Raw genomic sequence first — 16,146 nt, forward strand, 5'->3', positions numbered from 1 at the left:
TACTGAGAGGTATTTTATTGGCTTAATTTTTCATTTTCACTATTTAAATTTTGCTTAAGAATTTTTTAGAACCTAGAACTTAGTGCATTTCATCTTATAAAATTAGAATAATTTATATCCATCTCTTTTTGTCCAAAAGCCAAGTACAGCCCAAACACATTTAGGGATATAAACACATCATGAATAACGATAGCAATCCTGCTTATTTTGCGATCTGCTTAATGGCGATTTCAGCATTGACCAACCAAGTAACATTGGCAACTTGCACAAAAACAAGTCCTGAAATCAAAAGGGATGATTAAACGTGTTTTAATGAGGCCTTTATTATGGAGAGAACTGGGAAGAGAGAGGGGTGTAGGTGCTGAGGAAGTTACTGCGCTACTAAACCATGCCACTTTGCACTGGTATGTGAAATGGGTATGGCTGGTAGATGATAGGTGGTTGTCCATGAGCAATGTAATAATTGCTGAAGTTTCTGTCACTGATATATGGAGCAGGCTGATAATAGCATGTTACATTGGCTGCATTTGGGATGATGTTTTGTTCTCCAAGCACTTTTAAAGCCAGAATTGTAATCATGTTCAGAGTTTGTCTTCGTTCATGTCCCATGAGACAGACTGTGCTCTCATTTACAACTCCGTGCAGAGTCATCAAGTAGTCATACTTGCTTTTTTCTTCCCCAATGAAGTGGTTGCGCAGATATGACTCAATTTTCCTCTGCTGTTCAGCAACATCTGGAAAATCGATGAAGAACCTGGAGCACATGTAACGTTCCAGAGATTTAATTTCAGCCTCATCTGCTGGCTTAAAGTCACGAACCAGGAGATTGCTATACTTCAGAAGGCCGCCTCCTCTGATTTCCTCAGGGTTCCTGGTGGAAATGAGTTTGTACTTTAAGTGGTCCATTGCTTCATTGAAGTCTCCATACATACTCTCTGCAATAACGGTGGGGTGAGAGTCTTCTGTCAGTTTGCAGTCTGTTTCTCTGTAAACATTCAATATGGAGTCCAGTATTATTTGGAAGGAGTCGACACTAAACTCAAACTGCCGTCTGAGCGAGTTAACAAATTTTAATTCTACATTCTTGCCGCTGTTGTTTGACAGCGAGATGAGACTCCAGCGATCGTGGTCAGTGGAGACTTTGACCATCTTCTGCACATAGGCATCTTTCATGGTCTGAGCAGTAATTTTTTCTTTATTAACACATTTTGGCAAAAAGTCCAATAGGCAATTTAGGACTGCCTCTTTAACGATCTGGAATTCGAGTTCACTTGGAAGTTCAACACCAAAAATGATATCTAGGTCCTTATAACTCGTTCCATTCTGCTTTACAAGGATGTGACTAGCTGTTGAACCATTCAGGCGGATATCTCGAACACTGATTTGCTTTTCGATGAGCTGTTCCTTTACTACACAAATGACATCCTTTGGTTTTACTTCCAGTGTTGGAAAATTTCCCCTTCCATGAATAGGTATTACCTCAGTTAATACTTGATCCAGAATTTTAATCTGATCCCAGGTGAGACTACTGAATCTGTGGTCTAAGCCCTCAGTCATTGTGAAGTCAGTTGGCTAACTAGGGAGAAACAAAAATTAAAGGAAAAATGTTAAGAATTTGCTCAAATACAAGAGCGCCTGACATTTTACTATGTTGTGACAAATATATACCTTACCTCCTTGCTGCTGTGACAAAGGAGTTCATTTGACACTGAAATACAATATGACTTTACTATCTGAGTCAACCACTGCACTTGTCACAGGCTCTTAATTGAATTTTAATGTAGTTGGACTTTAATCCTACCGAGAAACCACTGTGTTTTTGTATAATCCATGACTCAAAGTAAATGTAGTAAACTGTATAGATTTCATTTAAAACTACTCAAAGGTTAATATTATGAAATACCTGGTGATTATAATGAAACTCCAAATAAACTTCACTGTGAAGATCTCAAATGAGCAAAATGAGCAAATTCAATTCTTTCTGTCCTGCCTGGAAATCTCCCTCTATCTTCAGTGACTTACACGCTTAAAGTTACTGAAAGACTAGGAAATTATTTTAAAAAGATCAAGAATGATGCAACACGCTCATTCTTTATCTAGTGATATGCTTTGAATGTACTTTAGTCTCTCTGGCTCATCTATATGCGTGCATCCCTTAACGTTGCTTTTTATGGCTTAAGAACTGGATATCTGATAATTCTTAAGTTGTTTCCACATTATTTCTGAAGACAAAATCTTTTTCTTCTAGCTAAGTCTCCCACAGCAATGTACCAATGTTGGAAGTTAGAGTTTGCAGAACTGATAACAAAACCACTTCCAGTCTGCATTGACACAATAAAATCTCCTAAGGAAGCCTATAAAGAAGTGCCTATAAAAGGTATGGGATATTCAGTATGGGATAAGGTATGGGATAGTTCAGGCTTTAAGGATTCCTCAGTTTAAAGTTATCTTGTCTTCATGTCATATTTAGCAGGCAGTTAGACTTTAGGATGGATTATTTATTTAAATTTTATAATGAGAAAAAAATGTTGCAAAACCCACAACATTGGTTTTCAAATGTTCCTACCTGAACAGATGCAAACTTTATTTTTATGAATGTTTTGTAATGGGAATGTAAATGCTTTAATTTCTAAATATTATTTAGGTATATTATGAATATAATTAAATACAATCATACAATTATATAATTAGCAGTGATTACAGTAATTAAGTAAATAAGAAGTACATTTAAGGAGCTATGAAAAAGAAAAACATAGCTGAGGATTAGATGTCCAAGGTCTAGTGAAAGATGCCTATCTTCAATATTACCGTCTCCTGACATTAATTACAGAACTGGAACTGGTCAGAGGGCTAAAAAATTCCCCAAATCCATTAATATTATTTCATAATGTATCCCTTTCTCAATTCTTCTGGGGTAGTTCTTGCTCAAATCATTAGGCAAAGAGTTTTCCTGCTGAATCCAATCATTCCATTTTTCAATACTGTTCCATAAATCACACCATAACTCATGGGGAGATATTACTGTTTACTGACAACTTTTCAATTAACCTCACCACTTGGTGCTGCGACTTGGCGGGCTGGGTTTGGAGCTGCATTTGCCACTCTGAGGAACAAGTGAAGGAAAGAGCATTTATGGACGTATCAGGGCCTTTCTTCACCACTCAAGGGAGTAATAACTCTTTAGTCAATACAGTTGTTTTGGGCATTTCTTTACTATTCCGAGTTATCAACTGATACCCCTCAGCACATGGGAAACTGTTGTTTAGAGAGTTTATAGTTGTAGGTCTAAATACTGAAAACAACTTTGATTACTGGAAGGAATTTCAGTTTTCTGCACAAGCATTATAATTTTGCTTTCTCCTTTAATATTGTATGTGTTAATTAAGGCTTGTTTTAAAGAGTATTTTTATTGGGTTGTGCATGCTTAGTTCAGACAGACTTCAGTTAAACTAAAAATATTTTAATTTTAAAATAGTGTCAGCCGTTACATAGTAAAGGGATTTTTGCAACTGCTGTTGAAACACTCTACTTGAGCACCTAAAGGGAATATAAAGCTAAACATCACAGTATTCCTGAATACTGTGCACAATAGGACTGCAATCATATGATGGCACTGAACTTTAGAATCTATTTTCCACCAAAACTATGAAAACCCTTGTAGATTTGTGGGAGTTCAGTGCAACAAGGATAATATATTAAGCACACACATTAAGTTACTGATGATGTAGGAGAGAAACGTCATTGTTCAGTGACGCACGCAAAGCGTTTAAAACATAGCTACCTTATTTTGTGAAAGAAAAAAGAATTACTATCCCACTTTTAAGCATAATTTTTGTAAAATATATGTTTGCTTTGTACTGTTTATTTGTTTTCTCAAACTCAGCTATAACTCAAGAGTCAGCTATAAAATCAGCCTCTGCTCTGTAGCAAGGAATTAATATCCCCATCCTGGTACAAAATGGAGACATAATTACATTTAAGTGTATGGGTGTCCCATTTAAAAGAAATGTTTTGCACTTCAAATTAGAAAACGCGTGTAAGTCAGTTTGCCTGACCAGATGCCTCTTTCTCAGGAGGAAGCAGTCAGGATCTCTGCCTAGAGAAATCTGTGTCTCCTGTTCAGTTTGACGTAAAGATGGAGTTTGGATTGACTGAAGAAAACTGAGTGGAGGTGTGAACTCCATGTGGTTTTCACATGTGATCTGAAATACCACTGAGGCACTGAGAGACTGCACAGGCTGAATACTCTGACTGAAGCTCAAGAGTAGTAAATGAAGTAAAATCATACTGAACAATCAACACATTTGCGTAGTAACACTACTGTAAAGTCTATAATGTTGATTCTCAATCAGTAGTGACTATACATGTACATTCTCATATATTTTTCTTCCCTTGCTTTCAGATTCCATATATTGCATTTTAATAATTTCAAGTAATTTGTGAACTGATAAATGGCTTGGTAATATTACTAAGCCATTTTCCACATATTTACTAGTGTTTCAGATCCAAAGTAAGCTGATCAAGAACATATGTCATTGCAAGCACCTTTCTGGCCTCATTACAAAGACTGGAACTAGCCATATGCTTGAAGTTAACCATATGTTTAAAAACATTGAAAAGTCAGGACAGAATGTTTGTTTTTGATTGCCACTGAATAGATGTTTGAAGGTCTTGGATTCAATCCTGTAATTCTAGCACAATTGAGCTGTGCCTGGTGTTGCCTGTTTACGTAGTATATAACTCCACATACATACATAAATATATAAAATATATTTTTTATAGGTATATATATTTGTATATACACACACAAATGCACACATATACACACATTTCTGCAGACATTTAGAAGGTATGGCATTTGATATGAAAGTCAGAGAAACTGCCATCCATAGGACTGCCTACTTTGCTATAATTGCATGCTTATTCCTTTATTACCAAAAACTGCTAATTAAAAAAGCCTCTATCCACCCCTCATAGCCTTCCTGACATTCCAGGACATTTTTATAATGTGTATCATCAAAAATAGCTGTTATAGAAAGATATTGTGAATTTTGGAAGTAGCACAACAGTGGGTAGAGCGAGGAGGTTGGGAGGAGAGCATTTTGTATAAACTTTTTGCTGCCAGGTTTGACATTTATTTTACTGATATGTCAGATTACGGCAGACCAGCTCCAATGATCTACAAGAAAACTTCTGCATTGTCACAACTGTTGTAGAAACAGTACTTTTAGGTTATGTGATTTGCCTGATATTGCAAAACTTTAAAAGGGCTTTCAAGGTTAATGCTGTGATATAAAAGAAAGGGCTTAGGGAAAGGAATGCTGCAATTCAATCACCTTTTTTAGCACAGGGACCCCTTCAAACATTTTTGAAAGTGAAAAGATGAAGTAGCCCTAAATAGACCTAGGAATGCTTCCTTTATTGTCAAACATTTTTAGTTAATGTAGATTTCACTGCGATATACTAAGACTGAAAAATTGAAGGAAAAGGAAATGTCATTAAATATTTCTTTGGCATTGAAGGCAAACCAGATAACTTCTGCTGCAGCACTAAGAGTAGTACCTCAAAGTTTCATTTCTCCAAAGAGATTCCTGGAGAATGACGTGAGGCTTTTTGTGTTCAGAGCCTCAACATTAACAGCTCAGAAACGTCTGAGGATCAACCCTAAGAACTCTGTGCTGAAATAATGCCTTCATCTTCGACAAGTAAGGAAAATTTCCTAGGAAAAAAGCCAGTGAAGTTGTTAAAAACATAATTGATTTGCAGGTAGATCTAGATAAACTTTTTTTTTTTTTTTAATTTACTTCCAGTTTTTAACTCAGTATATAACCTGCACTTTGCTAGAAGCACTTCGACTTGTTCTTTGCCTTAAATATATTGACAGAAAGAACAATTTCTGGGCAATTTGATAGGCATTAGGAACCTTATTCTTAGTGGCATTCAGTGGCAAATTTACTTACTGAGGTGTTCGGACTGGTATCAGAAATTGTTATTAATGCAAGGAGGACTCAGTTACAATAAATTAGCAGATATATTGGGGCTATAATTAATCAAAGCATTGTGCAAAACTATGCAGATCAAAGGACAAAGGGAAAGCAACAAACTACAAGTGACCATAGCAGCTAGATGAAGCCAAATAAGAATGGGTGCATGGATTGGCTGAGTCAAGGGAACGACCCAGGCAGACTCCCACATGCCGGAGGACCCCTAGGAACCAGCGTACATGTCCGCCACCAAGCTGTCAAGGTCAGTTTGGAGACTGGTGACATTAGGTGACAAGTCAATGGAGAACGATCCCTGGAGGCAGATGTATCTCGCTGTCCCTTTGCCAGCAGCAGCACCTTTGTGCCATTAAGGGCAACCATGTATGTGACACTGACTTTGAGAGCAGATACCCACCTGCATCCCCCAGCCCCAGCTTTCCTTAGGTCTCTCCTGCTGAACCCTGTCAAAGAATTCAGTTTTCGTAACTTCCTCCCTATGATATCTAACAGCTTTTCATATGTTTTACATTCTATGTTTTCCCATTTTAAAGTTTGTGGACAAATGGAGGGATGCACAGTCACTAGCAGCAGGACAGTGAAAGGAACAAACAGCCTTTGAAAAGTATTTGTAACTTACTGAAACTCTCTTAGTTAGTGATTTTCTTAGTTCTTTTTTTATGGAATTTATAATGTTACAATGGACCCTGAATCCTGCCCGATTTGAGATCTCTGCCAGATAAAGGAATGAAGACAAATAGTTTTCAGGGTATTTTCCTTTAAATATATTGGCTAGAGAAGCACAGAATAAGATGGATCAGGTCTAGTCATGTTTTGTGATATACTATTCTTATTATAAGGCTAGAAGAATATTTCTCTTCTTCAAGTTCTAATTTGCCCTTCAGTGGTCACCTTCAGCTGGTGAAGTGGTTGAAATGCGGAAAAATGTTTTGGAAGTGTGGGGTCATTAAAAGCCCTTTTGCTAATGATATCCTGAAATCAGGGGCTCTCATTTTCTTCAGCAGAGTTTGGTCCAAACTCTGACTGCAGGATGTGAGTCTGGCTTTATGATGACAAAAGATTTAGTTAACCAGCTTTTAACATTCTGCCATACACCAGCTTCACCCCAAAAAATAAAAGCACATCTCCCCGTACATCTGAATCAATAAAACCTGCCAGGCTAATGATATCTTTAATGTTCCACTCAACTGTCATAGAAACAGATACTTACAGTCTAGAGGACGTTCTCATCAAATTTAGCTCATATTTTACCCACAAACTGTTTAACATTCTCTTTTTATATACTCTATAATGCTGCTTCAGTGTATTTTCAAAGGGTTTATAATGTGCTGGCATTCTCAAGCAGAACACATCTGAAATAGTTTTCATGCAGCTGTGTTAGCTCTATTCTCTTCTCTTTGCTTTCATCTACTCCCAGATTTGTCTGTTTTAGAACAATTATATTGAATACTTTAATGCTCCAGTTGTCTTTACCTTTGTCTGCACCTGAAATCAGTTGCTAGGGGACTTTTTACAGATCAACTAAAATGTCTTTTCAGCCACCTGAGTAGTCTTTCATTCTGCCATTCGGGGTTTACTCCAGAGATGCTCAAAGTAACTATTGCATTCTCCTCTTCGATCTGGGGAGATCTGTAGTACTGGTTTGCTACATACACATTATAAGCATTGCTAATGACTTCTTGGCATCTTGTTAAAGTTTTATTTTAATTGAAAGACATATTTCTCTATTAAGTTGGGCATTTAAAGTATTTTTGCATGCTCACTGACTTAAGGACTGCAGCTGACAGAGCTGCAGCTTTGAAGACAAGAATATCAAATGCAGAAGGAGTCCTAGTTATAGTTTAAATGTGCATGAGAGAAGTAGAAGCAGCAAAGCATCTGGGGCATCCTAAATGGGGACATGTTTAAACTAGTTTAATAGTGGCTTTCATGAGCTTTTCCCGCCATTATTGTTAATGCATGCAGTGAAGGGACTGCTTATTTATCCTGTTATCATGAGATAATGCATGAGCTGCCGTAAGTTTTCAGTACAGTTACCATCTAGTTACCCTGAAATAACAAATAATAACTCAAGGCCATATGCTCTTCTCCTGTGAGATAAGGTTGTGTGGTGTGCAAATATGCTTAAGCAGAAAGCAGTTTGCTTGAACTGCACTAAAAAATATCACTTTCAAGGGCAAAACAAGTAAACAAAAGAGAATCTGAGGCATTACCAACAAAACTGTGTCCTACCTTTCCTCCAACCTGACCGAAGGAACAAGGAAAAGCAACACAGTCATGTACCAGCCTGCACTGCCCCTTCTCCCAGATGAACTCAACTTGCAGAACAGTGTGGCACAAAGGCAGCTGTGCTCTCCTCTATCGCAGAGCTGGAGGAGGACCCGACTGGCCTGGACCTCTACTGAAACCTTACAGGATATTGGCTAGGTGATCTGGGAGTTTTCAGGAGGGACAAAATAAACAAGTTTACTTTGAGCAATCAATACTAATACATAATCCATGTTATGTCATCCTGGAGATTGTTTCTTTTTGGACGCCAAATTTTTCCTTCATGACTCACAGTACGCTCGCTCCTAGCTGCACGTGGATCCCCTCACATGGTGTTATTTTCAGGGTCAGGTTTATTATGGCTTTATATCAGTTCCCACAATGCATGAGGTTCTTTCATACCAAGTATCCAGGCTCAAAAAAACCACGCCCTAGTAAACAACATGGTCTGTGGCATAGTCTGTCTTGTCCTTTACCATCTGTTGCTCTAATAATAATATTACAGAAAAGGTGTGCTACACAATATTTGGTCTATTTTGGACCGTGGTCATTACTGAGAAGCTATGGCTTTATATAAAGATTATTATTTGTACTACTAAATTTATACTATGGACTAATTCCTGATAATATTTCCAGGAAGAATGAAAAATCCCACAGACTTACCGTGGCAGTTCTATTGCCAAGCATGTATTTCAGTGGAGTTAATAAGATGACTCACTGGATCCTTTGGTAAAAATATGAATTGTCATCTTGTCACTGATAAAAACATGAACCTCCTAGGGAAAGCTGCAGGAAAAAAAACAAACAATTCTTTTTGAGATAAATGTTAACTACCAGTCACCTGCTGTACACAATAAATCATGCATTATGACTTGGCAGTCCTGCAGTCATAACAATAGCCTTTTAAGTCACAAATGACAAGGTAAAAGCTATCAGTGGAAAGGCACAGTAGTGCTTAGAAAGACTCTGGCTTTCAGGTCATACTTAATCCTCTGCAAGGATGTTAACATCTTGCTATTTTCTCTATGGGATTAAGGAATTCAGTATTACATATAGACTTACAAATTAGCAGGGACACCATGGAATCATATCAAAAAAGAATAAGAACTAATAGCAACTCAGCAAAATTAAATATTATACATGGGGAAATGTTTTCATGTACTTTCTGAAAATGTGGGCAGATCACAGGAAGCTCTTGTTTCTTGGCAAACTAGGTTGTTGGTTCATTTACAGTTAGCACAGGATTCAGCCTATTGCTGTAATTTCCATACACTGAATGGCCCTTTGACTGGCTATGCAGGAATTGTAAGTATTTTTTTAAAATATTTGTGTGCTGTCATAAAAGCACTTTTTTGTATCTCCTATTCATTTCAAAGACGTGCTGACAGCTAGGGAGCTAGGTAGCTTTTTTTAGGCTTTCCTTCAAAGACTCTCATTCCAGCACCCCCTCCTACAAAGTTCCTAATACCTACATAGAGTTCCCTAAAGTGGCACAGGCAGGGCACCCGTACAGTACATGATTTAGTATAGCTGCAAATTTACTCCTTGCTGCAGCATGGTGCTCTACAATCTCATCTTTTGTACTAAAAATATATATGCTTCTGATTAAAGATAACTTTGGAAGTATGACTTCAGTGCAAATAAGCATGATCTGCAGGAAAACCAGAAATAATAGCCCAAGGAGGTATGGACGGCATTATTCATTTTATGAAGAATATTGTGTTTTTTTCCACCACAATTCAGATTTATGTCACTGCCATTTTACTCCTACCAGCAGCCTAGTACTTGGCTTTCTGTCAGTCGGCCCTGCTGTGCCAGGACCAGTCTGCAGCTCTGATTTGCCTTCCAGCTCATCATGGGCTCCTAATTGAATGAATGCATGTTCCCTGACTTGCTCCCCAAGTCTGTGCAATGATAGCTCACATTTGCAGGCAGGAATATAGGGTTAAGTCTGGCAAGAGCTGAGGTCCAGTAAGTCTGAAAATGTGAAGCCAGTGATGTCTTCAACAGGAAGGAAAAGTAGTTCTGGACTGCTTAGATAAAAAAGGCTCAACATGTGGAGTGTGGTCTTCTGGAGGAAAAGTCAGACAAATATATACTCAGTTACTTTAAAAAAAAAAGTCAAAAATTTTCATTTAGTCTTTTTAACAATGAATAATTGTTATTTCTTTCTGTGTGAGGGTGGAAGGTTTAATGGATATATGATATCCATTAATGGATACATCATCATGATAGAATAAATTATCACTGTAGGAGAATTAATGGCTTCTCCTTGTGATATTTAGGGGAAGGAGAGAGAGAGAGAGAGAGAGACCTTTATATATATATATATATATTTTAGAAGAATACCCTTTATTATATAATATGTTCATAAAAGCAGCAGGTGAGACTGATGAAGTGCTTTGGCTGTTGGGATATTATTCTCAATGGTTGCCTTTTATTGGCGCAGTCATTACAGCAAAAAGTGTACCCTTTCATAATTTGTTACTCGTGGTTTCCAAGATTTTTCTATTTGAAGTAAAAACAACAATCAAAACCTACTACATCAATGTTTACATTTTATCTCAAAGATATTATTTTTCTACTCCTGAATTCAAAATGTGAATTGTGATGGCACACACTGACAAACTCATTTCAAAGTCTTTTATGCTTGTGTTCCTGTGCATAATGAGCAAAAGAGCAAGATGAGAATCAGCAGGGTCCAGTAGCTAATGCAGGAGGCTCTGCTCCTTGGGCTTCACCCTGACATCTCACATCAGGAACGTTGCTGGAGAGCCCAGGCGGCAGCTGCTCCTGGGTGCACCTCTTCCCAGGCACCCATCACGAGACACGCTGCCCCTCGGACTCGACGGGTGCCTGCGTCCCGCAGCTCGGCCACTGCTCCCCCCTGCCCAGGGCAGCTCCAGCTGCTTCCCCAGGTCTGCAGGGCTCAGCGTGGGGTCCCTCTCCCCTCCCTGACAAACGCTTGCCTTCCGCTCTCAGCCTGCCAGTCTCTAACTGCAACATATGATTGCTCTGCTCTGCTCTTCAGACTAACGCCAAAATCTATTTACTCCCTCTAGATACCAGTGACTCAATTTGAAACTCACTTATCAAAAATTCTCATTATTATGACTAAACTGCAGCAAAAGCAGGCAAGCTAAAGAATGGAACAATCCTCCTTTTCCGTCTATTAACCATCTTCCTAATTCCCCCTCCTCCTCAAATGCCAGGGGAAGAGGGATGAGCTACGCAGAGGGCCATAACAGTCCTAATTCTGGGCTGTCTCAGGGAAAGCGGGCATTACGAAGTCAGAAACCCTCCACAGGCCTCCTCCCCTCATCCGCACCCATAAAGTCCCAGCCACTGGCAAAGGCGGCAGCAGGATGGCCCAAAGAAACAGTGGCAGGAAAGCTGTAGAGGATACCAGGTTTACAGCCACATCTGGTTGGGGGGGGTCCCAACACAATACACGCAGCAAACTGAGCTGATGTTTTTTGTTGTTGTTGCACGCTTGGAGAGCCAGGAAGACAAATGCACTCATGTCCCATAAAGATCTCGCTGCGTTACGCCTGCTCCTTTCTGCATATTTTATAAAAGTATTTGCTATTGAGCAGTTACCCTGTTTCACTCCTGAAGTATTTTCATTTCATGGCAGAGGACATGAACTCTGCACATAGTCTCCCAGTTGATCTGTTAAGCAGTCTAGGATCCCTTGGGATAAAGGCTCTTCATGATTCCTAAGCACGTTGCTAGTTTAAATCGAGTTAGAAGAAACTTTTGTATTGTGGACAAAGTTTGGCTGGCACCCTCCACAGACTGTTTTGCACATAACTGATAACACAGGAAATCAGGGTCCCATCCAGAGATTACTTTGTCTTCAATTGTTTGTTTATGTTATTATTGGTGTTATTTATAATGTTGAAATATAATTATAACTCATTTTATGAATTAATGTTCATACTTCTCATATTAAAAAGATATTCCCTGACTACATAATACAGTAGTGGGATTTCTTTTTAATAGTATTTTCCCAATTTTATGAGATACACTGTAAAATTGGGAAAAATATATGGAATATTTATTAATTTAAAGCATTTGTGGTAGACGAGTTCATTCTTAATTTTCTATCAGTAAGAGCTGGGATTCCTCTAGCAAATAGATTTTTGGTAACTGAAACATCTTCTAGAGTTCTGTGATGAAGTAAAAACAGCAGAACTCCACTCAGACTACACCAGGAAAAGGACTATAGCTGCAGTACCAAGACCATGGCACCGCTACTTTTTTGTGGTGAAGGTAGAATGAAATGTCACCGCCGACATTATTTCCAGAATGTGGAGAGAAGATAAAACAGTGATAAACCAAAGAAAAGGGGTAAGGCCCTGCAGCGAAGATGTGTGCATTCATGACTTTTCCATCACTATCAATAATGCATAATGACCATCATGCGGATAAGGACATCAAATTTTGAGACACACTGAGTCAAAGTTTCTGTCACCAAATGTGAAAAAACATTCAACACAACATTGGATGTCAAAAAGGCAGGACCTGCTAGATAAGCAAAGATTCAGTAAAAAGGGTAAAGGAAAAGAAAAACAGCTGATGTTGACATAAATTGACAGCTGCTGTACCAGTTTGTAGTGTTACATGGAGGAAAAGCATTCTTTTGTTAGTATGTTCTCTCCTTATATACCATATTCTAATGTTGCATGCTTGTGGACTATAGGTAACCTAAACTGCTGACACTTCATTGTATCTTAGAGTCTGCAGCAGTACTTGGAATAATTATTTTTGCATAAAGGTCATGGTAGCTAAGACAGAAAGCCAGACCTTAACTTAGAAAAGAAGATTTTTTTTTTTATGTTTTAATCCCAATGGCACAAATTCCTTTCTCACACCTCAGCTGTTTTTTGGAAGCCAGAGAAATTGCTCTGGTGTAAACGAGAGCCGATTTGGCCCAATATGTGCATGACTGGGCATTTCGCTTCAAAAAGATAAACTCCAAGCTCACTTCTACTCTGTGCAGTCCCACAGAACCATCCCTCATTTCATGGTACCTACAGTCTGATGACCAGATGTTTCTTGGTGTTTGCCTACAAATCTTGTAACCGTTCCTTGGGCTTGATCTTGTGTCATTAAAACCAGTGGGAGTTATATATATGTGTATATATATATATAACATATATGTATCACTGACATGCACATAACAAATACTATGCCCATATGCAGATTTCTGTGAAGCTAATGGCAGTTTTACAAATAGTGTCAATAATCTCAGGGCGATCCAGGTGAGAGCAAAGTGGTACTCAACATGAATGAAGGAGGCAGAGCAGAAAGCAAGCTGTCTGTCAATATTTTCAGCCCTCACTATGGCTAAGCGCTGATGACACACAGCCGCAAACCTGTCCCAGAGGCGATGAGTACTCGTTTGTACGCAGGAGCCCTATAGGTAGAGCTGAGGAGAGAGCCTGATAATCACATCTGAGAACTGAGAAGGCAGTGGAACTAATCTGGATTCGCAGTATTTTGCAAATAAGGGTAGAATTTCATTCCTTCAAGCAACATTAATTAATGAATGAATTTCCACTGTCAGCCTAAACAATTTACTGCTTAATTTACTCTCCAGAACAACCCAACTTCAATGCGATCATTCAGAGAATTTGGTCCACTTGACTATCCCCAGTTTACAGTGAATTCATAAATTATCTGAGCCTAGCGAGTCAGTAGATGCTTCTGAATCAAACAGGAGCTGTTCGTGCACTCTCCAGGCCAGGAATTTAAGTTCAGGCCTTTGCTCACAAGGGTAGGCCTTAGACATCTCTCTTTCTGGCAGCTGAATCATAATTACAGACCAGATAATCCTTAATACAATGCTGTATGTCTGATGCCTAATGAGGCAACAAAACTAAATTTACTGTCAAGTTATGCCTTTACTGCAGAGCTGAGCGGGGATGGTGTACAAGCAACACTACCATGAGGTCAAAGGTCTGCAGCAAGAGCAAGTTAGAAGAATTATTACTGTTCTCTTTAAGTCAAGCTGTGGAAATGCAAGAAGGAGAAGATATAAATTAGAAGATATAATCCAAGGTCTGCTATTCTCCCCTCCACACACAAAGCCCTTACTGCTTCCTCCTGGGTGCTATGGCCACAGCATACAGGAGGACAAAAGAGCAAGGGGATGGTTTTTACCTTTCCGAGCGGGACATACAGAAGTCACATCTGACTCTTTAGCTTAAGGGAAGCACAAGAGCATAGCGCGTGGGAGAGAGTCCCTGCTCTCCATTCTTTCATTATTCATTTCTTGGCCTTTAACAGTGATCCACATCATTATTCATACCTACCTGGCTGCTTTTTATGGCAGCCATGAACAAAACTATTATTGTTAATGCAGCACGCAGAATACAATGTGTATGCCTTTGTAGTCAAGCATGCTCTTTTTGACAGAATAATAAATATGTGTAACGATTTGCAGGGGCTTACAGATGTACCCCAGAGACACGCTAGCGGAGGGGAGAAGGCAGTGAGCACAGTACATTTCTTTACCTGTAGGGAAGGGAGAACGCAACCTAGTCTTGCTAATCACGAGTTGCTGGAAAACAGTTTTTGTTTTGCGCACACGCGCACGTATTTGAAGAGCGCTTCTGAACAGCCTCGGTGAGGGAGTCCCGGTGTTGGTCTGTCTGTGACCTACAGGCTCTGAGCTCCTCGGGGATCACGGACGGGCCCTTTCTGAACGCCCAGGAAAGGCTTAATACACGACGGCTACTTTATGCCACCTAGACGAGACGATAACGCCTTGCAGCGTCTCACTGGGCGATGAGTACTGAACGCTGCCCTTCTATGAAATCGGTGAGGAGGGTCTTACTCGCCCAAAAAATTCAGGAAGCTTTTAGGACTCAGGCGAATGAACCCCCCCCCCCCCCCAAAATAAGCCGGTGCAGCGACCCCCCCCCCCAACACACTCACATACGCACAAAGCATAGCAAATTTGCCAGGCTGCCGCTCCGCGTTAGCCGGTGAAGCCCACGGCAGCGCGCTGCCGCCGACGGGGCTTCCGACGTGACAAAGTTCTGCCGCGAGCGGCCCCGGCCCCGCTCGCCCTCCCGCTCCTCCCTCACGAAGTTGCCGGTGCCGCCGGCGGTTGGTGGGGGGGGGAGGGGGGGGACGCGGAGGGCGGCTGCCTCCGGGGGAGCTTTCCCGCCTCTCGGAGCCGGGGAGGGCGCCGGGCCGGCGGCGAGCGGCCGCTCCGCTCCGTCCTGCCGTGCGCCGAGCCTCCCTCCGCGGCTCCGGCTCCGCGGGGACGGCGCGAAGCGGCTGCCAGACCGGTGAGGGGGTCGGGGGGCGCGCGCCGGGAAGGGACCCCCCCCCTTCCTCCTGCTCCCCCCCGCCCCCGGCGCCTCAGGAGCCCGCGGGGAGGCGGCCGCCCGCCCCAGCCCGCCCAGCCGCCGCGGCGCCGGGGACTCACCGGCAGGGGCGGGCGCCCCCTCTGCCTCCGCTCTGCGTCCTCCGGCCGCCAACCCGGTGCAGCCCGCGGCGGCCGCGCAGCCCGGCACGGCGTTTGGGGCGGGAGGGAGGGAGGCGCCGCCGAGCCGGGGCCGCCGCCGCCGCCGCTGCTGTCCGCGGCCAACCCGGTGCTGAAGCGACCCGCCCCCCTCCGCCGGCCCTTGTAGCGTAAACCAGTGGCCATGGCAACCCCGCGTCACACAGCCCGAGGTGGGGCCGGCCCGCCGCGCCGCGCCAGCGGGGCTCCCGCCGGCCGCCAACGGCCGCCGCGCGCCGCCTCACGGGGGAGGCCGCGCGCCGCCGCCAACCGCCGCCCCTCTCCCCCAACGGGCGAAGCCCCCCGCTGCCGCCCGAGCCGGCTGCCGCCATAATTTGTTAGGAAAAGGGGTTTCCC

The 16,146-nt window shown here is 41.6% G+C and overlaps 1 protein-coding gene across 8 annotated transcripts; it reads right to left on the bottom strand.

Moving 5' to 3' along the window:
- Positions 1 to 293: 293 nt before the first annotated feature.
- TENT5D (terminal nucleotidyltransferase 5D) lies at positions 294 to 15,810 on the bottom strand. 8 transcript variants are annotated; one of them, XM_068957312.1, is made up of 5 exons: positions 15,715 to 15,792; positions 14,793 to 15,025; positions 10,194 to 10,341; positions 8,934 to 9,056; positions 294 to 1,576 (listed from the first exon to the last, which is right to left on the bottom strand). In XM_068957312.1, exon 5 carries the CDS (start codon positions 1,555 to 1,557, stop codon positions 382 to 384), a length of 1,176 nt encoding a protein of 391 aa, XP_068813413.1. In that variant the 5' UTR covers positions 1,558 to 1,576; positions 8,934 to 9,056; positions 10,194 to 10,341; positions 14,793 to 15,025; positions 15,715 to 15,792; the 3' UTR covers positions 294 to 381. The 8 variants fall into 8 exon arrangements, with proteins under 8 accessions (XP_068813413.1, XP_068813415.1, XP_068813410.1 ...); XM_068957314.1 differs by lacking the exon at positions 14,793 to 15,025 and having other exon boundaries at positions 10,194 to 10,338; positions 15,715 to 15,810; XM_068957309.1 differs by lacking the exon at positions 14,793 to 15,025 and having other exon boundaries at positions 15,715 to 15,808.
- Positions 15,811 to 16,146: the final 336 nt, after the last annotated feature.

Source organism: Struthio camelus, chromosome 11, assembly GCF_040807025.1.
Source record: "Struthio camelus isolate bStrCam1 chromosome 11, bStrCam1.hap1, whole genome shotgun sequence".
NCBI classification, from domain to species: Eukaryota; Metazoa; Chordata; class Aves; order Struthioniformes; family Struthionidae; genus Struthio; species Struthio camelus.

Coding starts and splice junctions, on each gene's coding strand:
- TENT5D (XM_068957314.1), bottom strand. CDS start 1,557: ATGACTGAGGGCTTAGACCACAGATTCAGTAGTCTCACCTGGGATCAG.